This window comes from Cricetulus griseus (genome assembly GCF_003668045.3).
Source record: "Cricetulus griseus strain 17A/GY chromosome 1 unlocalized genomic scaffold, alternate assembly CriGri-PICRH-1.0 chr1_1, whole genome shotgun sequence".
Lineage (NCBI taxonomy): Eukaryota > Metazoa > Chordata > Mammalia > Rodentia > Cricetidae > Cricetulus > Cricetulus griseus.
The window spans coordinates 212641563-212661027 of record NW_023276807.1 but is presented as its reverse complement, the minus strand read 5'-3'; the positions used below and the strand labels follow the sequence as shown (position 1 = coordinate 212661027).

General features: G+C 40.5%; 1 protein-coding gene and 1 long non-coding RNA gene across 3 annotated transcripts in view; one reads left to right on the top strand and one right to left on the bottom strand.

Annotated features, from left to right (window-relative positions):
* The window catches only part of Xpo4 (exportin 4), a 93981-nt gene extending 85596 nt beyond the window's left edge, over nucleotides 1-8385 (top strand). For both annotated transcript variants that reach the window (XM_027390463.2, XM_027390464.2), the window contains 3 exons: nucleotides 325-442; nucleotides 1454-1546; nucleotides 3605-8385. In XM_027390463.2, coding sequence (XP_027246264.1) covers nucleotides 325-442; nucleotides 1454-1546; nucleotides 3605-3802 — 409 coding nt within the window. In that variant the 3' untranslated portion in view covers nucleotides 3803-8385. The remainder of the gene's footprint in view (nucleotides 1-324; nucleotides 443-1453; nucleotides 1547-3604) is intronic.
* Nucleotides 8386-13407: 5022 nt separating this feature from the next.
* On the bottom strand, nucleotides 13408-19422 carry LOC103162927. The gene is made up of 3 exons (XR_003480157.2): nucleotides 19245-19422; nucleotides 18061-18282; nucleotides 13408-14925 (listed from the first exon to the last, which is right to left on the bottom strand). It is a non-coding gene; the product is annotated as an uncharacterized LOC103162927 (long non-coding RNA).
* Between the last annotated feature and the right edge of the window lie 43 nt (nucleotides 19423-19465).

Here is a 19465-nt window from a genome sequence, read left to right as displayed (position 1 = left end):
TGCGCCACAACTGCCCAGCTGGTTCTCTAGGCTTAGCTTGCTGACATAATGTCATCATCTGTGAGATCATCTGCCGAAACAAGCTAGACATCACTGGACCTACTCTCAAAACTCTCAGAAGCCACCTAATATGGAAATACTTCTTTCACCTAATATGGAAATACTTCTTTCCTAACTCAGTTAAGACATTGCAATCTGGTCAACCCCCACTGTCTGTATTTCATTTCTACAAATAGTCGTGTGCATAATGTAGCTGTCATGTTTTTGATCTTTTATAAAGTCGGGTATATCTCATATAGTTTGCTCTTTGACCATTGTGTCCAGAATGAGTTCAGAAGTATGCCAGCTCTGCCTCGAGGCCTTGACACCATTAGCCGAACAGTGTGCTAAAGCACAAGAAACGGATTCACCACTTTTTCTAGCAACTCGGCACTTCCTTAAGGTAAGATAGATAGGTTGGAGAATCATCTTCTAAACCAAGCTGAGTGGTACTTGCCTGCCACATCAACTGATGAGTCTAATGAATGAGCATTGCCTCAGTTACAGCGTGAGTTGAAAGCCAACTATGCAGTTTGGCAAGACCCTCATCTCAAAGTAAAAGGGGGAGGGGCTTTTTACATATATTTGATGTATATGAGTGTGATCTTCACACATACCAGAAGAGGGACTCGGGTCCCATTACAGATGACTGTGAGCCACCATGTGGTTGCTGAGAATTGAACTCAGGACCTCTGGAAGAACAACCAGTGCTCTTAACCGCTGAGCCATTTTTCCAGCCCAAGAGGGGGCTTTTTTTTATTTTTATATGTATGAGTGTCTTGTCTAGATGAATGTCTTTGTACCACGTAAATGCCTGGTACTTGTGGAAACCAGAAAAGAGCATCAGATCCCCTGGAACTAGATTTGCAGACAATTGTGAGCTACTGTGTGAATGCTGGGTACCAAACCAGGGTCCTCTGGAAGGGCAGGCAGTGCTCTTAACCATCTTGCCAGGTCCATGGAATTCTTGATTCAATGTGTATAGATTTGGATTGGTTTGGTTTTGGCTTTTTCAGACAGGGTTTCTCTGTATAGTCCGGGCTGTACTTGAACTTGCTCTGTAGATCAGGCTGGCCTCAGACGCAGAGATCTCCTGCCTCTGCTTCCTGAGTGCTCAAGTTAAAGGTGTGCACACCACAGCTTTGTTCACTATTTTTTTTTCCTGGAGACCAGTTCTTCCGTAGCATGTTCTCTTCTTAAACAGTGTTGTATATAAGGGGAATTGGTACTCTTTTGGATTCCACAGAAGACAACCTCTGCATGTTTTCCTTGGATTCCAAAAAAATGATTTAATAATTAATTGGTTAATAAAATAAATAGACTATAATTGCCATTCCTTTTTCAGGCAGGGAGGGACTAGGGTTTTAAATAATAATCTTATATTTCATAGATATATCTTACTGTGTAATTTCAGCTGGTTTTTGATATGCTGGTATTACAAAAGCACAACACGGAGATGACTACTGCAGCCGGAGAAGCGTTCTACACATTAGTGTGTTTGCATCAGGTACTGGACACCCCTCTCTCACATGGAACGATGATGACCATTGTCCACCATTTCTTTGTGGATCCACGACTAGGACTCAGAGACCCAGTTCCATGTCCCTATTCAGTGTTTCTCAGCTCCATCATGAGCTCTAGGATTTATTTTGTATTTATCTGACAGTCTGTTTATCAGATCAACAAAATTTATTTTCCCTTCTCTGTTTTGAGCCATTCTTTGTCATTGTTTCCACTTAAAATTGTGGCTTTCATTTACCTGTGCTAGGAGCCTGGTGCATGTACACACTTAGTGATGGCTGTCTTTGAGGAATTGAGATTTCATAAAAATGGAAAGGTGCCTCAGAGTGGGAGCAGGTGTTTGCCTTCAGAGAGTGAAGGATGGAGTATTACTTTGTTTAGTGTTTTGAAAACAATGTGTTACTTATTTTACCTTTAAGATCTTAAACCATCATTCCCATGGGATTAATGTAACGGAAGCTCACCTGCCTCCTAATTCTGACAAAATGCCTATCCAGTATACAAAGGAACGAGTTGGGATAATTTTCCATTACCTTATACCTTTTAGTATGGCCAAGTGATTGGAAAAGCTTTGCCTTCCTAAAACCAGTGGGGTTTTCAGACTCTAGCATGTGAAGACCCCCTTTGTATAGATATTATGTGCCATGTGTACCCCAAGCTAAAATTGCTCTCAGCATTCCTTTCTTGTGCTTTGCTTCTGTGGCAACTTCCTACAAGTATTTCCTTTCAGGTGTGTGATCCTTTGTGTCATAAAACAGTGGGCTTCTTTCCCTGTGTGTATAAGCCAGTGCATTCTGATTCCTTTGTCTGGCGTCTTATAGACTATGTACATTTTTAGAAGCTCAAGAGGGGCCAGGAGGATGGCTCAGAGGGCGCTTGCCACCAAGCCTGACAACCTGAGTTCAATCCTTGAGTCCTGTGTATGTGGTGGAAGGAGAGAACTGACTCTGCAAGTTTATAGTCACACACACATACACATACACACCAATAGATGTAAATCTTTTATTAGAAATAAGACAAGCATGGTGAAAGGAGAGGACCAATTCTTGCAGATTGTTCTCTACAATACATACATGTAAATGATTATAAAAAAATATTTTTCTTTTGCCCCCCCCAGAAACACCGAAAGCAGAGAGTGGGTACTTTGGAACAGCTAGTGTGGCTCCTGCTGCCTGACCCCAGAAGCGCTGTTTCTTGATAGTGGGAAGATGCTTTGAGATTATACTAGCCTCCTCCCATCCTTCGGAGAGGGCAGCTAAAGTAGCTACCCTGGCTCAATGCTGTACACGATAGGGGTGGGGTGTGGGAAGCTGAACCCTACTTCTCTTTGCTCTATATAATCTATATCTCTATATCTCTATATCTCTATATCTAATACCTGATATCCCAGGAAGCTTATGAAAATCAATGACAGACCAACTTTCCCCACAGCACTTCTCTGACCCAGGTGACTTTTCCTCCAGCCTCTGCCCATTCACCTGTATACTAATATTATGACAGAGGATACCAAAAGTAGAAAATACCACCACTACATTATTCCTGCCCTTTATTCAAAGCCACTAGCTACAGTGCTGATTTGGCACTTTCAAAATATTCTGTCTCCACTTTGAGAGAGCTCTTACATCTCCACACTTGTGCTATGCCTCTGCTGTCCTCAGAACTGGGTGGACAAGATGTTTGCATGAGCCACTAGAGAACTGTTCTCCTTCACATTATAGACATAGGGGCTATGTATGTACAAAATGCAGACCAACCAGAAAGTCGGTGCCATAAAGGTGCTGCCATATGGGTCTGGAGCCAGATTGCGTGTGCTGTTGCTTCATGGCAGTGTAATTTTGAGTGTTACTTCATCTGTAAAATGTGAGCATTAGCAGTGTCAATCTCATGGCAGCATACATTTTAAATGAATTGACCTACAGATGAGGTGAGAACAGGAAACACTGAACTGTTGGAAAGAGTTGTCTGCCCTGCCTCCAACCTAGCCCCATAGTCCCTACTAGGATCCCCAGAGAAAGCACTAATGGCTATCTCGTTTCTTCTGCAGGCCGAGTATTCTGAACTGGTTGAGACATTACTGTCAAGTCAGCAAGACCCAATTATTTACCAGAGATTAGCAGATGCCTTCAACAAGCTCACTGCAAGCAGCACTCCTCCTACCCTGGACCGGAAGCAGAAGGTGGCCTTCCTAAAGAGTTTAGAAGAATTTATGGCAAATGTTGGTGGTCTCCTTTGTGTAAAATAAACAACAGAGCTATATTCTTAACTTAGATCCTTTCTGCAAAGTGCACTGAATTGCTGAAAGTTGACTTGAGTCTTGGCCTATTCCTCAGTTCATTTGACCATTTGGATATTGGAGAGCCTGAGACTTCTTCGATGTGGAATTTGGTGAAACAGGAGAGGTCAACTTAAAATCAGCTTCTGTTATTAGGTGTTAGCCATGATCTGCCATATACTTGTCTTCTAGATTCTGAATGGTAATTTAAAATTTCAAAATGCAATTCCATATATGTGCAAACAGATATGGGCACCATGAAATTCATATTCAGTGCCTTTTGCCCTTTTATCAAAGCATAGGTGACTAGCCAAAGGTGGTATGTTCTTGGCATTATTCTTCAGAATATCCATAGATTCCCTTCATCACTTGGGGAGCTGGTTGTTAAGAGTGGAGTCTTGAGCCCTGCTGTACATCACCAGAGTACCTGGTTGTTGAGCTCTGGAGTCTCCATTTTAAGAAGCCCCTCCCCCCTTCTTTATCCTAAATGTTTTTGACTCAATGCAAGAGATGGTGGAAACTCGAAAGAGATTTTGTGCTTTCCAACTCTTCCTCCCTTCAGTGATTATAATTATGCAGGAAGAAAATTCATCACCAAGTGTCTGTTAGTTTCATAGTTCATCTTCTCCCCCCCTTTCTCATCTTCATCCTCAGTGTTACAGGTTTTGTGTAATTATGGCAGGTTTCTAATCAGACTGTGATGCCTGAACTTGAGGAAAATACGTGTATATTTTTTGTTCCGTAAAGTTAACTTTAGGAACTGTAGCCATTTCATTGCCTTAATTTTTCGAGGAAAAGACAAACCAGATTTGTTTAGAGAGAAATTGGTCTCAACACATAAGAGTTGACTTAGGGTATTAGCTGCTATGACCCTCCTGCCCCTTTGATTATGTATTTATGTGAGTTTCCCAGTGAAACAAGAGGAGCATCCCCATGTGGTTACCTCTCAGTGTGTTTCTGTTCAGCCACACAGCCAGTATCTACTCTGAATGGCTTGCTTAAGCAATAACTTTTTAATGGATGTGAATTACCAGTTCACACAGACTATTGCACATTGGGGCATTAGGGGCAATAATTATGCTAAAGTGGGTGTTGCCCTCAGGGGCCACACTAATTCAGTTTCAGAGATTCAAATTTTAACTTTAGCCAGGCATGGTGGTGAATGCCAGGCTAGTCTGGGTTACAAAGTATGATTTGTTCTTTCAAAAAAGAGAGAGAGACAGAGAGAAAAGAAAAATTCACTTTAGATCCTCTGGCTTTTCTAATCAGGATTTTTATACTGCTACCATGCTCCACTTAATTTTGTGTGCCAGTTTTAATTATGAAAATGAAAGCTCATTTATAAACAGCAGTCCTCTGAAACGTGCACTGCAGGACCAGTCACACAGTGCAGTGGCAACAAAGAGGCCTCTGACCCAGGTGCATTTGAGACTGTCGGAGGGGCAGGCTCCTCTGCTGTTTTTGACACCTCTCTGCTAAACCATCCAGCAGGTACTGGCCTACCTGAACTGCACAGTGTGCATCTTAACGTCTGGTGCTCTGAAGACTGTGTAACTACAACAGAGCATCCTGTACCTGTGATGGGAGGTGTGAGTGGGTACAGAGCTGAGGCCATAACTTTTTGAGAACCCTTCTAAATTGATCACCATTCAGTAATGGTAAGAATGGAAGAGGAAAAAAAAAATCTCTAAATACAAGAAGAAAAACAATATTATTCTCTAACTACATGCTTTGTATTTTAAACACTTAAGAGTGTTTTTAGATTTTTTTTTTTTCTCCTGAAGTGGTCTGCAGCAGTAATCACTCTGTTTTGTGTTGTTCTTGACATCTGTGTTTCTTCAGCGGGTGTGGTGTGTGTGTGTGTGTGTGTGTGTGTGTGTGTGTGTGTGTGTGTGTGTGTGTGTGTGTGTGTGTGTGTGTGTTAGGTATGAGCCTTTTGCCAAAAGGCACAAAATCAAGTTCAAGTAGAGATGGGTAGGAACGGGTGCTTTGGTAAGTAAAAAGGCATCTGTGTATAACTTCTGTACGGACAGAACTATATTAAATTGCTCAGATCCTACTATGATACTCAATTCTGTTACACCACTTTTAATAGAAGGAAGATTTGTTTTAGATTGGACCAAATAATGCTTACATGATCACCAGAATGCTGATTAGTGGCTGATTGAGGGTGAAAAGACACCACCATATTTCAGATAATGGGAATGCCACTTAATTGTACCAACCAGACTTTTCAGGGTGTGTGTGTGCATTTGTTTGCTTTTTTGGGTATTTGTTTAGTTTGGTCTTTTATTTTGTTTTTACATGTGCTTTATGAACTTCTGAACTTCATTGCTGTTCCACTTTCTTCTTGAAGCTCTTGTCCTAATGGGTATTGAGGCCATGAACTTCATGTTCAAAAACTAGTTTTTCCAATTGAAATTGACTTAAGTTGTTGAAAATATTTTTAACACAAAAAGTCATTTGTGCCCTTTTAAAAATACATGTTAGTAAATACATCTTTCAAAAAAATACATGTTAAAGGACACTGTCAAGTAATTGATTTTTCATCTTTTGTGTTAAATTTCATTTGTTCATAAAGTATCTTTTAACCTCTATTTTTCCTTACTTTTGTTCATGTTAGCTCATTTTGTGCCTCTTGACTCTTTCTTTCCCAGGTCGTAGTCACTAAGTAATCAGAGTCGCTAAGGAGGTTGTATGCTAACAGTGGTGCTAATGTAACAGCTCCTAAACTCTGCTCTTGTTGGCCTCTGCAAAGGGTAGTTTGATGCCTTGGTGTTGGGTTGATGTATTTGACAGTGTCCTAATGTAGTAGTTGAGTCTTATTCTGGTGGAAGACTGTGTTATGTAAACACCCCTGTATTGTTTTTGTCTGATAAAATTGACATTTTTGTAAACTTTGTAAGCTTTTCCCAAAACTTAAACACTTCAAATTTATTGTATGGAAAAATATCTAATGATAATCAAATACTGTGTCACAATTTTCACTTAAAAACCAAACAGACCTGTAATCTTCCCCACTCAACATCACTCAACACTCTTCCTGCAGTCAAGACTGTGTAATCATCACCTGTCTCTCATCTCTGTTAATATTTGTATGAACCCCTCAAGTACTGAAGGGACACTAGCTGTCAGTTTTCAGTATTTCAAATTGGAGTCTCCTAGGGGATAGGTAGTGTTGACAGAACCCTGAAAATATTTTTCTTTGTTTTGCATTTACATATATCTTGTTTGCCATCTCTTTGTTAGAGGTGATTGTCATTGGCACTAAGTTAGCTGTGTCTTTTGAGTGATTGTCACTATCAGTTCCAAGTCTGAAGGAATTGTAGTGTTGGTCAGATGTCTCTTGTTTTCCTCCAAGAATAAGGAACTCATTTGGATATGAGGTTTTTAACATTATAAATTTTCTATAAAACTTCCCACAGAATAACAGATGATTTGGGGATGTACAGTATTTTTAAATTATTTGAAAATGTATGTAAATGAGTGTTTTCTGACTTTTTCTGAAAACACTACATTTCTTTAAAACTTGACTTTTCTAGAATTAGAAAGAAAAATGTCCAAATTAGACATCTTACTGAATTCAAGTTGGTTTAAAGGGCCATGGCTCAAGTTTAACTTCATTTTTCCTTAGGCATAAGAATTATGAAGTGTTCCTGGTTGATTATAAGGGGAAACCATGACTTTTATATAGCCAAAGAGTACATTTGGTTCAGGTCAAAATAGAAGATTAATAATGGACATTCATATTGCTAGTTTTGAAGATGGTTGAACTGTTTCTGTCCTATAGATGTGTACATGGAAGTCTCTGTAAAGACTGAAATATTCAGCTGTGGTGGTGGTTCCCTCCTGTAGAGTGGGAGATGTGTGACTGGCACTAGGCAGCTCCCTGTACCCACTGTGGCCTGCTCTTCACCTGTTCCCAGAACTTCCCAGTTGTGGGAAGGTTTGGATTTCTTGTCCTGTCTGCATTTTTAGGCCTCTTAGCTATTAGGAGCTGTCAGGTATGTACTGGCGGCTAATTTTCATAGCCTGAAGTAATTTACCATGTCTGCACTATGAACCTACTGGGGGTGGGGGTGGGGAATCTGACCTCAAGTGTGCTCTAAGCCCAGGTTTCCTGGTGTGGTGTCCTTTACCACGAAATTATGACAAATTGCAAATCCTGGTATTGTGATCTTATTCTCTGTACAAAAAAGTTCTATGCAGTGAGCTGTGGTTTAATGGTCACAGAATGTCAGCACTGCTATCATTCAGCACGTGTAACATTTTTAAATTTATAAATATTAAAATTTTAAACTTACACTAAGACTTTTTAGTTTCTTTTTTAAGAGACCCAGGGATGAATATACTGTCTAAATATTTACCTCTATTAATAAAACTATTGAAGGCATTTAACTTTTCAAAAGATACTTCAGTATGATTAGGAAATAAACCAAGGCTATGTGTTAAACCAATTATAACTTGAATATCAAATTGATAAAACTTTATTTGTATTTTTTAAATCCTTCAATGGGCGTTAAAATATGTTTTCACTAAATATTTTTATTACATTTTGGTTTGACCACGTGTGATTTGTTCATGGGTGTTGGATTAGTTTTCTGTTGCTGTGAAGAGATACCATGACTGAGGCCTTTTTTTTATAAAAGAAAGCATTTAATTGGGGGCTAGCTTACAGTTTCAGAGGTTTAGTCCGTTATCATCATGGCAGGAAACATGGCAACACATGGTATTGGAGAAGTAACAGAGTTCTACATCCAGATCAAAAGCCAACCACAGTAACACACCTCCAAATTCTTTCTTGGCCCCTATAGGCTTGTAGCAATATCCAAAGTTCCCAGTCTATAACAGTCTCAACAATGTTTAAAAATCTAAAGTTTAGCCGGGTGGTGGTGGCGCACGCCTTTAGTCCCAGGAGGCAGAGGCAGGCGTATCTCCATGAGTTCAAAGCCAGCCTGGTCTACAGAGTGAGTTCCAGGACAGCCTCCAAAGCCACAGAGAAACCCTGTCTCAAAAAAAAAAAAAAAAAAAAAGCAGATCACATATTTCCAGTATGCAGTGGTGCAGAATATACATTACCATTCCAAAAGGGATGAAAGGGAGCACAATGAGGAAATACTGGACCAAAGCAAGACAGAATACCAGTAGTGCAAACTCCAAACTCTGCATCTCCATGTCTTATGTCAAAGCCTTCTTCAGATCTCCAACTCCTCTCAGCTTTGTTGACTGCATTATACTTCTCTCCCTGACTGGTTTTGCTAACCCTGTTAATAAGCAGCCTTACTTGACAAGTATTCCACACCTCTGACATCTCCAACATTCATTGGGGTCTCCAATGAAATCCAGGCTTCGAACAGTGGTCCCTCTGGGCCTCCAGATAAGGATGCCCAGACACATCCATGACCTCAGGAGCTTTCCTTAACCATGGAGGGAGATTGCAAAATCCCTTCCTGGTACTTTTGACCTTAAAGGCAGAACCTCAAGTATTGTTCCAAGATTGCTGCTTGCTGGGGCAGGAATTTGTTCCCCAAGCTTTCCTTTCATTCCTTCCACAGCTGGGAAGCTGGGTGCGGTATTGCCCTCAGGTCATCACTCCCCTTATTCCATTTAGCATGGGGCCTTTTCTTTTTAATCTCTGTGAGCACTGAACTTAGCTCCATACATTGCTTGTTGCTCCTTTTCTCTAAAACTGTGCCTTTTGTGTTTTTCCTTGCTCAGCTTGCTCCTTTTCATTGTAGATCTGCATAAGAGTGACCACTAATACACACCAGAGTCAATTCTAGGATGTCTTCTAATCTCCTCTGCCAATACCTGTAATTCAAAAACTTCAATTTAGCCTCAGGCAGATTTTTTAACAAGGGCAGAAAGCAGCCACATTCTTCACCAAATTATCGAAAGAACAGTCTTTAGGCCACTTACTAATTAATGTTCTTGAGACCTCTTGAACCAGGCCATTATAATCTACATTGCTCTCAGCACCGCTCTCTGCCATGTTTCTTCAGTTTGCCAAGTGTTCTGTTGCTATGAAGAGACCCCATGACCCCAGCCTTTCTTACAAAAGCATTTAATTGGGGCTGGCTTACAGTTTCAGAGGTTTAGTCTATTATTATGATGGCATACCTGCAGGCATGATCCTGGAGAAGTAGCTGAGAGTTCTACATCCAAACCCACAGGCATCAGGAAGAGCACCACTAGACCTGGCTTAGACTTTTGAAACCTCAAAGCCCACCACAGTAACATACTTCAAAAAGCCACGCCACCCAGTCCTTTCAAATAACACTGTTCCCTGGTGACCAAGCATGTAAATCTATGAGCCTCTTTGGTTCACTCTCATTCAAACCCTCATAGGTGCTTGGGGATACAATAACTGAAATGTGCTTGTTGGCTATGAGACAATGGGTAGACACTACACTGGGTATGTTATACATTGCTAAAATAATTTATGTTTAAGTGGGTGGGTCTGTGTGGAGTTTGTGTGGATAAGTGCTGGTGCCTTCATCACCAGAAGAAGAAATTGAATCCCCTAGAGCTCAGGTTACAGGTATTTGTGAGCTGATGATGTGGGAGCAGTGTGTGTTCTTAACCTATGCCATCCAGCCCCATCTTCACCCCAGATAATTTCTTTTTTTTTCTTTTTTTTTGGTTTTTTTCAAGACAGGGTTTCTCTCTGTAGCTTTGGAACCTATCCTGACACTCGCTCTGGAGACCAGGCTGGCCTCACAGAGATCCGCCTCCCGAGTGCTGGGATTAAAGGAATGCGCCACCAACGCCCAGCTACACCTCAGATAATTTCAAAAGTAAACAGATCTATACAACCAGAAGCAAGATTTGCATTGCCTTGTGGGAATATGCAGATCCTTAGGACATTCAGTAATTGAGAGGAAAATCAATTTTATTAATAATCTATAATATTCTCACAGCCCATGGCTTGAGAAATAATTTTAGGGTGATTGATTAAATCATTAAATAGGGCCAAAATTATAGTAAAGAATTGAGTTGAACTCTGTCTTTTCAGGGGTGTGGGGAACTACCAGCGTTTTTCTGCACACCGTCATCCTTTGTCCTGTTTTAAATCCTGTATATGTATAGTAGGGAGCAAATTTCCTGTGTGTGGGGGGGGGTAGGTAGGTGTGTGTGTGTGTGTGTGTGTGTGTGTGTGTGTGTGTGTGTGTAGGTAGGTAGGTAGGTGTACCCTCCTGAGAATGTGAACATAACCTGGGGCCATACACAACAGTGAGAGGAGGACTTGGGTAGCCTGCTTTATTACTCTCTTAGTCCATTAGGACAGGGTCTCTCACTGATCCTGAATCTAGGCTGGCAGCTGGCAAGCCAAGATGACCCTTTTATCATCCCTTCCCCAAATGGTACCAAGGTTACAGATATGCACAGCAATACTCAGCTTTCTGTGTGGGTGCTGGGGTTGGAATTCAGGTCCTCCTAGTATATGCTGAACTTATATTGAGTGGTTTGCATTTGACCAATACATTTGACATGTTGAATCCATTATGGGACTGGTTTGATTGTTTTGATATTTATTAAATGGGAGATTTCTGTACCCTCAGCTTTAATAAACCATAAATAATTTATCACCACAATTCCCCTTTTTTGTCTAGTACAAAAAATGACTATGACTAACATAAAAACTCCAAAAAGTATATACACTATATACAGTCAATAAGTTTATCAACACAGGCAGTAAGTTAATCAACAACGTCTAGTCCATTTGCATTTCACAAATTCAGAGAAAATACTCCATTATCTATTCTATCTTGGTGAGTCTAAAGTCTTGTACCTAATTTATTTTCTATTCTAATTTGCATTATCAAATTTTCTTTTTATGTCTCTCAACTTTATATACTTTACATTTGTTTAGTGAGTTTATTTTCTAAGTCTGGTAAACAAGAAAAACTATAACTATCTAGTTTTCAACTTCCTCAGAGACCCAAGAAGGAAATAATATTAACTGAATAAACAGGAAATGTAAGCCAGTGATTTCTGAAAACTGTAGCAATGACAAGAACAGTTGGCTGCTGAGACAGTCACCCAAGGTTCTTCTGCAACATTGGGGCATCCATCCTTAGACTACAGGCCTAGCATATCTGACAGACATTTCTGTGAAGCAGGATTTTCTAGAGGGCTGTCCGGCCTTTTCTTGTATCCTGTTTGTTTTGTGTCCTGTTTGTTCAGTTTGGACAGCATACTGTCAGCAGTCGAGGCAAGGGCACTTTCTTGCCCAGTAGTTTACTTTTGCAACAAAGAAAGTAAACTCCATGTGGAGTTTCTTCAGTGCCCATCATCTCTGAAATAGATTGGTGATGCCAGGAGCAGACATGTCTCATTGTCATAAAAAAAAAATACATGTTATTAAATTATCTTAAATGTCATATTCCGTAGATCTCCGAAGTGTTTGAAGACCTATCTTTCTAAAATATATGTTTGACCTTGAAAACATACCTAACAGGCCAGGCGTTGGTGGCACACACCTTTAATTCCCGCACTGGGGAGGCAGAAGCAGATGGATCTCTGTGAGTTCAAAGCCAGCCTGGTCTCCAGATTAAATGCCAGGATAGGCTCCAAAGCCACACAGAAGAAACCCTGTTTCGAAAAACCAAAAAAAGAAAGGAAAGAAAGAGAGAGAGAGGGAGGGAGGAAGGAAGGAAGGAAGAAAAAACATATCTAATGTGACTACAAGTTCAATAGTAAGAGGTGACTAATTACTAACCTACATTTCCTTATTATCTTACATAGTTCATAATAACTTTCAAGGACTATAAATTCGAATTGCATTGCTAAATGAGCTGTGTAAATACAATACCTTGAACAATATTAGAAATGTATGTACAATGTGTTTTAACAAATTAATCTCAAATTTCTGTCAATATATAGAATTTGTATACAGTGTACAAAAGTCCAATGCAGTGTAAAATATTTAAAACTAGTAGTAGCTTTTTAAAAGTAGATTCAATAATCTCCCTGTTTATCTTATGTCTGTATCCTCCCTTTTTTCTTTCCACAGTAGACCAATAATCCACCCTCTCATGCTATCGTATTTGTAGACCTTTTTTTTTTTTTTTTGCCATTACCAATAACAGCTTGTGACCAGTCCCCCCTAAACAATGACAAATATCCTTTACCTATTGAATGACCAAAACCCACCCACCCCACCTCTTGAGAATTTGATGCTCTTAAAGCTACTTCCTGTTGTCTGGGGTGGACGGCATTTTTAGGGATCCTGAAAAGAAAAGATTTGGGCTAATTTTCAAGCTGTATCATTTTTGTCCAGTCTCTGCATAATGGGAAAGTTCAGGGTTTTTTTTTATTATTAAGACCAATTGGAACTCCAGCTACACAGATGAGTTTCACAGAAAGCTCCCAGCTGTCTTTATTTATTTTTGGTTTTTCGAGACAGGGTTTCTTTTTTGTTTGTTTGTTTGTTTGTTTTGGTTTTGTTTTGTTTTGTTTGAGACAGGGTTTCTCTGTGTAGCTTTGGAGCCTGTCCTGGCACACGCTCTGGAGACCAGGCTGGCCTCGAACTCACAGAGATCTACCTGCCTCTGCCTGTCGAGTGCTGGGATTAAAGGCATGAGCCACCAACGCCTGGCCTTTACTTATATTTTAAAAACAAGCATGTAAAAAAAAAACCAAGCATTTTTTTGTATATTAACAAACAAGTTTTTCCCATCCTCCAACATTAACCTCCAGGAAAACGAAATATGTCAAATATATTTTTCCCCAACTTTTACATCAAAACATCTTTAAACCAAAACAACACATCATTTTGCTAGCTCAAATACTGAGCCAGTTACATCCTGTCTATACAAAACTAAAGGTGACTGACAGGCACACATTTTCAAGAACAGCAATCCCATTCAAAACATATTTACAGAAATAGGGGTGATTTGCCTCTGATCCTGTCAGCACTAAATCAGAACAGCTCCTGGGGTCTGGAGTAACAGCTGGCATTTCCAGACAAGAAACCTGAGAAGCATCAGCTCCCAAAGAATTTTAGGGGAAAATGTTCCAGAAAAAATTAGGGTTTCCAGGAATGATCACATCTGCCCCATGCATGGTTGACAAAATGACACTAAAACTATCAAGAGAATCATCAATATTATGAGAGAGAAGAGTGCATGCAGGCTGTGAGGTCCCAGCAATATTCTATGCTGTCTCGAAGTCCACTGGTCCTTGCTGGGTGCAACTGTCCCCGTGGGCTTTTGCCTCATCCGGCCCGTTGGACAAGAACTCATATACCAGGAGAGATGGTGATGCACTTTTTCAGGCAGAACATCCAGGTTTGACTCTCGTCACCCATATGATGCTTTGCAATTATTCGTAACTCCAATTCTAGGGAATCCATCATCATCTTCTGGCCTCCTGGGCACTGAATGCCTGTGGTGCACAGCCATACATGGGAACAAAACACCCACACACAATAAAACAGTAGAACTTAGTAGGGATGAGCTATTTTATTATCATAGTGGAGTTTTTTTTTTAAAATATATGTGTGTGTGTGTGTGTGTGTGTGTGTGTGTGTGTGTGTGTGTGTGTGTGTGTGTGACAGCTTGCTTGGATGTATGTGCACGGTATTTGTGCCTGGTGTATGGAAGACAGAAAAGGGCATGAAATCCCCTGGAGCTTGAGTTACGGGCACTTATAAGTCACCAGCTATGGGTGCTGGAAACTGAATCTGCCCTCTAGAAGAGTAATTCCCATTGTGCCATTTCTCTAGCCTCCTATCTTACTTAGGGTTTTTGCGTGCAGACAAATGCGGTGCTGGGGGAATAGCTGGGAGTACCACATCTTGAAGGCAACCAGAAGTCCACTGAGACACTGGGTGGTATCCTGAACATAGAAAACGTTAAAGCCTGCCCTCACAGTGACACACTTCCTATAGTGCCACTTCCTGAGAGATTAGGGCCAATTACATTCAAACTACCACATTCCACTCCCTGGCTCCCTTAAGCGTGTAACAATATCATAATGCAAAATGTGTTTAGTCGAACTTCAAAAGTCTCCATAGTCCTTATCACAGTCTCAATGTCTTAAAGTCCAAAGTCCTTCTGAGATTTATGCAATCTCTTAACTGTAATCATCTGTAAAAATAAAAGAGCAGACCACATATTTCCAACATGTAATGGCACAGGATATACATTACCATTCAAAACACATGGAAGGGAGCATAGGGAGACAAAACTGGACCAAAGCAAGACCTAAAACCAGCTGGGAAAACTCCAAACTCTGCAGCTCCATGTCTGATGTCAAAATGTTCTTCAGATCTGCAGCTCTGTTCAGGTTTGTTAACTGTAACACACTTATTTTTCTTGTGCTGGTCCCACTCCTTGTTAGCAAACTCCTTCAGCTGGTATCTCATGGCTCTGATGTCTCTAACATCTTAGGTTCTCTAAGGCAATCCAGGCTTCAACTTGACAGCTTCACGAAATGGCCTCTCTACTAGGCCTCCATTCAGGAACACCCCTGACTCATGCCTGGCCTCATCAGCTTTATTCATAACTCCTTTAATCTACCCTTAACTCTAAATCTGGAGCCACATGACCGAAGCTGCCAAGTTTTTCTGCTTGCTGAGACTGGAACATGGCCCCCCTTTTCAATTACTTCTTCACAAGCTTTCTGTCCTTTACTACTTAAGCTTGACTGGATCTCTAGAACAGGCTGGCCTCAAACTCAGATCCACCAGTCTCTGCCTTCCAAGTGTTAGGATTAATGGTATGCTCCACTACATCCAGCTCTAAACTTTTCTTTAGTTCCTTTTCACAATTTGGAAATTTAGCGGGTGGGATCTTGTCCTGAAGTCTCTCCTCCTTTTATTCCATTTCTTAATCTGTTTATCTCCTTAAACACAAGATTTAGCTCCATCCACTTCCTGGTGTGTCTTTTCTCCTCACATTTTGTAATTTACTCTGCTCTGCTTGCTCCTTTTCATTATAAATCTTCAATATTGTTACCAATAATAACCATACAACAGAGTTTATATTAGGCTGTTTTGAGAGTTCCTCTGCCAACAGAATTAATCCAAAACTTTTCACTTTAGCTTCAGGCAGACTTTTTGGACAATGGCAAAAAGCACCAGACTATCACAAGACCAGACTCTAGGCCACATACTAGCATTCTTCTCCTCTGGAACCTCTTGATTCCCCACAGTCCATCAAAACCCATTCAGCACCTGTCTTCCATGTTCCTACTAGTATGACCCATGAAGCAGAAGTTAAAGCATTCCACTGCTTTCTTTCTTTCCTTTCTTTTTTTAAAGATTTTATTTATTTATTAGGTATACAACATTCTGCTTCCATGTATATCTGCACACCAGAAGAGGGCACCAGATCTCATTACTGATGGTTGTGAGCCACCATGTGGTTGCTGGGAATTGAACTCAGGACCTCTGGAAGAGCAGTCAGTGCTCTTAAACTCTGAGCCATCTCTCCAGCCCACCCACTGCTTTCTTAACCTAAACTCCCCAAATCTGTATTACTCCAAACAAAAACGTGGTCAGGGCTATCACAGTAATACTCCAGTCCTTGGTACCAACTTCTGTCTTAGTCGGTTTCTATTGCTGTAAAAAGACACCATGACAGGGCTGGAGAGATGACTCAAGAGATTAAGAGCAGTGGCTGCTCTTCCAGAGGTCCTGAGTTCAATTCCCAGAAACCACATGGTGGCTGACATCCATCTATAATGAGATCTAGTGCCCTCTTCTGGCCTGCAGGCATAAGTGTAGGCAGAACAGTGAATACATAATAAATAAATCTTTTCGGAGCGTTGGCAGTTCATGCCTTTAATCCCAGCACTTGGGAGGCAGAGGTAGGTGGATCTCTGAGTTTGAGGCCGGCCTGGTCTCCAGAGCAAGTGCCAGGACAACCTCCAAAGCAATATGGAGAAACCCTGTCTCGAAAAACCAAAAAAAGAAAAGGCACCATAGCAACTCTTATAAGGAAAACATTTAAGTGAGGGGGCTTGCTTATGGTTTTGGAGGTTCAGTCTATTATCATCATGATGGGGAGCATGGCAGTGTGCAGGTAGACGTGGTGCTGGAGTAGTACCTGAGAGTCCTACAACTTGCAGGCAACAGCAAATCAACTGAGACACTGGGTGATATCCTGAGCATGGGAAACCTCAAAGCCCACACCCACAATGACACGCTTCCTCCAACAAGGCCAAACCCACTCTAGCAAAGCCACACCTCCTAATAGCACCACTCCCTATGAGATTATGGGGGCCAATTACATTCAAACTACCACAACTCCCGCAATGAAACTTTCGAACAATGATAGATAAAAGAGTACTAGATGTTCATTAAGTTTTATTTTATTACTTCTAAGGCTATGTGGTGATGTTTTGTTTATGATCTAACAAGTAAATATTATTTCCTTTCTCGGTTCTCTGAGGGAGTTGAAGACCAGATAGTTATAGTCGTCTTCCTTGTTTACCAGACTCAGAAAAGAAACTCACTAAAGAAATGTAAAGTGTAAAAGGCTGAGAGATATTAAAAGATAGTTTGATAGTGCAAATTAGAATAGAAAGTGAATTAGATACAACCTTTGGAACTCACCAAGGTAGGATAGATAATGGAGTATTTTCTCTGAAATTGCCTATATTTATTGTATATAGTTTTTCTTATATTGGTTATAACCTTTCTTGTATTAGACAAAAGGGGGAATTATGGTGATATTTTGTTTATGATCTAACAAATAAAGCTTGCCTGAAGATCAGAAAAGCAAAGCTGCCAACCACTAGAGAGTTGTACCTCTACCAACCAGTTGATCCTGTCCTCAGCATGACTGTAGACTGAATACACTGTATTCCTGTCTTGTCTCCACCAGCCTTATATTCCTCTCTAGGACTAGGATTAAAGGCTTGCACTACCATCGCCCAACCTCTATGGCTAACTAGTGTGGCTGCTGTGATTGTGATTAAAGGTATGTGCCACCACTGCCTGGCCTGTATGGTTGACTAGTGTGGTCAGCTTTGCACTCTGATCTTCAGGCAAGCTTTATGTGCTACATCATAAACAAAATGCCACCACAAGGCTAAATTCGTTTTACTTGGTAAATATATTCTAGCAAAGGTTCAACATCTAACATTCACTAAATACTGTGTATGCACACAAGACTGCAGGTGGGTTCAGTCAGAGTATGAAGGTCAGCACTTTTACTCACTGAACCCTCCATATCCAGTCCTTAAACATTTAAAAATGTTAGCCATACCACTCTTACCTCTTCTATTTCAAAATGACCTTGTTTTCAGTCAGCTGGCTTAGTCCTCTTGTCCTATACAAGAGGATACTTGAATTGACTAGTTTAAAGAACAGCATGGTTTCTCGTGGTCCTGGTGGCCAGGAAGTCCAAGATGAAGGCATGGGTGTCTGGTGATGGCTTTCTTGTTTGTTCATATAGCTGACATTGAAAAGCAAGAGAGAGCAACACCCTCTGTCCAACCTATTTAGAGGGGGCATAATGTCATTAACAAGGGATAAGCTTTTAGGTTCCACCAACTTTTAAATGCCCTACCTCAAGATTCTGTCTCATTGGCTACATCTGAATTTTGCAGGGTTTTGTGGAAAGCAAAGCGATTCTAATGCACCTGCTGCTGCTGCTGCTATTACTGGGGGGAAAAATCCAACAAGTGATCTCCAAACTTTAGTTTCCTGTCAACACTAATTTATGACTTAGTCTATTATCAAATAAATCTTACTTGATTAATAACTTTAATTATTTTTAATTTGTGTGGTTAAAAATCTTAATTACTCGGGCTGGAGAGATGGCTCAGAGGTTAAGAGCACCGACTGCTCTTCCAGAGGTCCTGAGTTCAATTCCCAGCAACCACATGGTGGCTCACAACCATCAGTAATGAGATCTGGTGCCCTCTTCTGGTGTGCAGATATACATGGAAGCAGAATGTTGTGTACATAATAAATAAATAAAATCTTTAAAAAAAATCTTAATTACTCGAGCTTAGATTATTCATTTATCTATTTATTTATGGCTTTTTGAGACAGGGTTTCTCTGTGTAACAACCCTGGATATCCTGGAACTGGAGATACAGTCTTAATATGTAGCCCTGCTCTCCAAGAACTTGTGCAGCCCAGACTGCACTCAAACTTAGAGAGATTCATCTGCTTCCTCTGGGTCTTGGGATTAAAGATGTGGGGCACCAGGACTGACTATTTCTATTTTCAGAGATCTTTCAAAGTATGCTTTGCACCATTGCTGAATGGAAAAGGAATAATTCCCGAACTGAAATTGATTTGAAATCATCTTTTAGGTGATTGACTGAACAATTTCACCTTTACTCCAATAAGGATTAGTTTGCCTTTGATATTACTTTTTATGATTTATGAAAAACATTTAAGTTATAATAAATAAATTCCACAAGGAAAATATTAACCATTATGTATTACCTGAGTGGCCAGCAACTATTGGAGATGAAAAGGTTTTAGTTGGGCGGTGGATCATAACTTTAATCCCAGCATTCGGGAGTTTGAGGCAGGCAGGTTTCTGAGTTTGAGGCCAGCCTGATCTACAGAGAGAGCTTTCCTGTCTTGAAAAAACATAAGCAAAACAAAACAAGCAAAAGGTTTGAACTTTTCTCCCCTCCCTCTCTCTCTCCCCCACTTTCTTT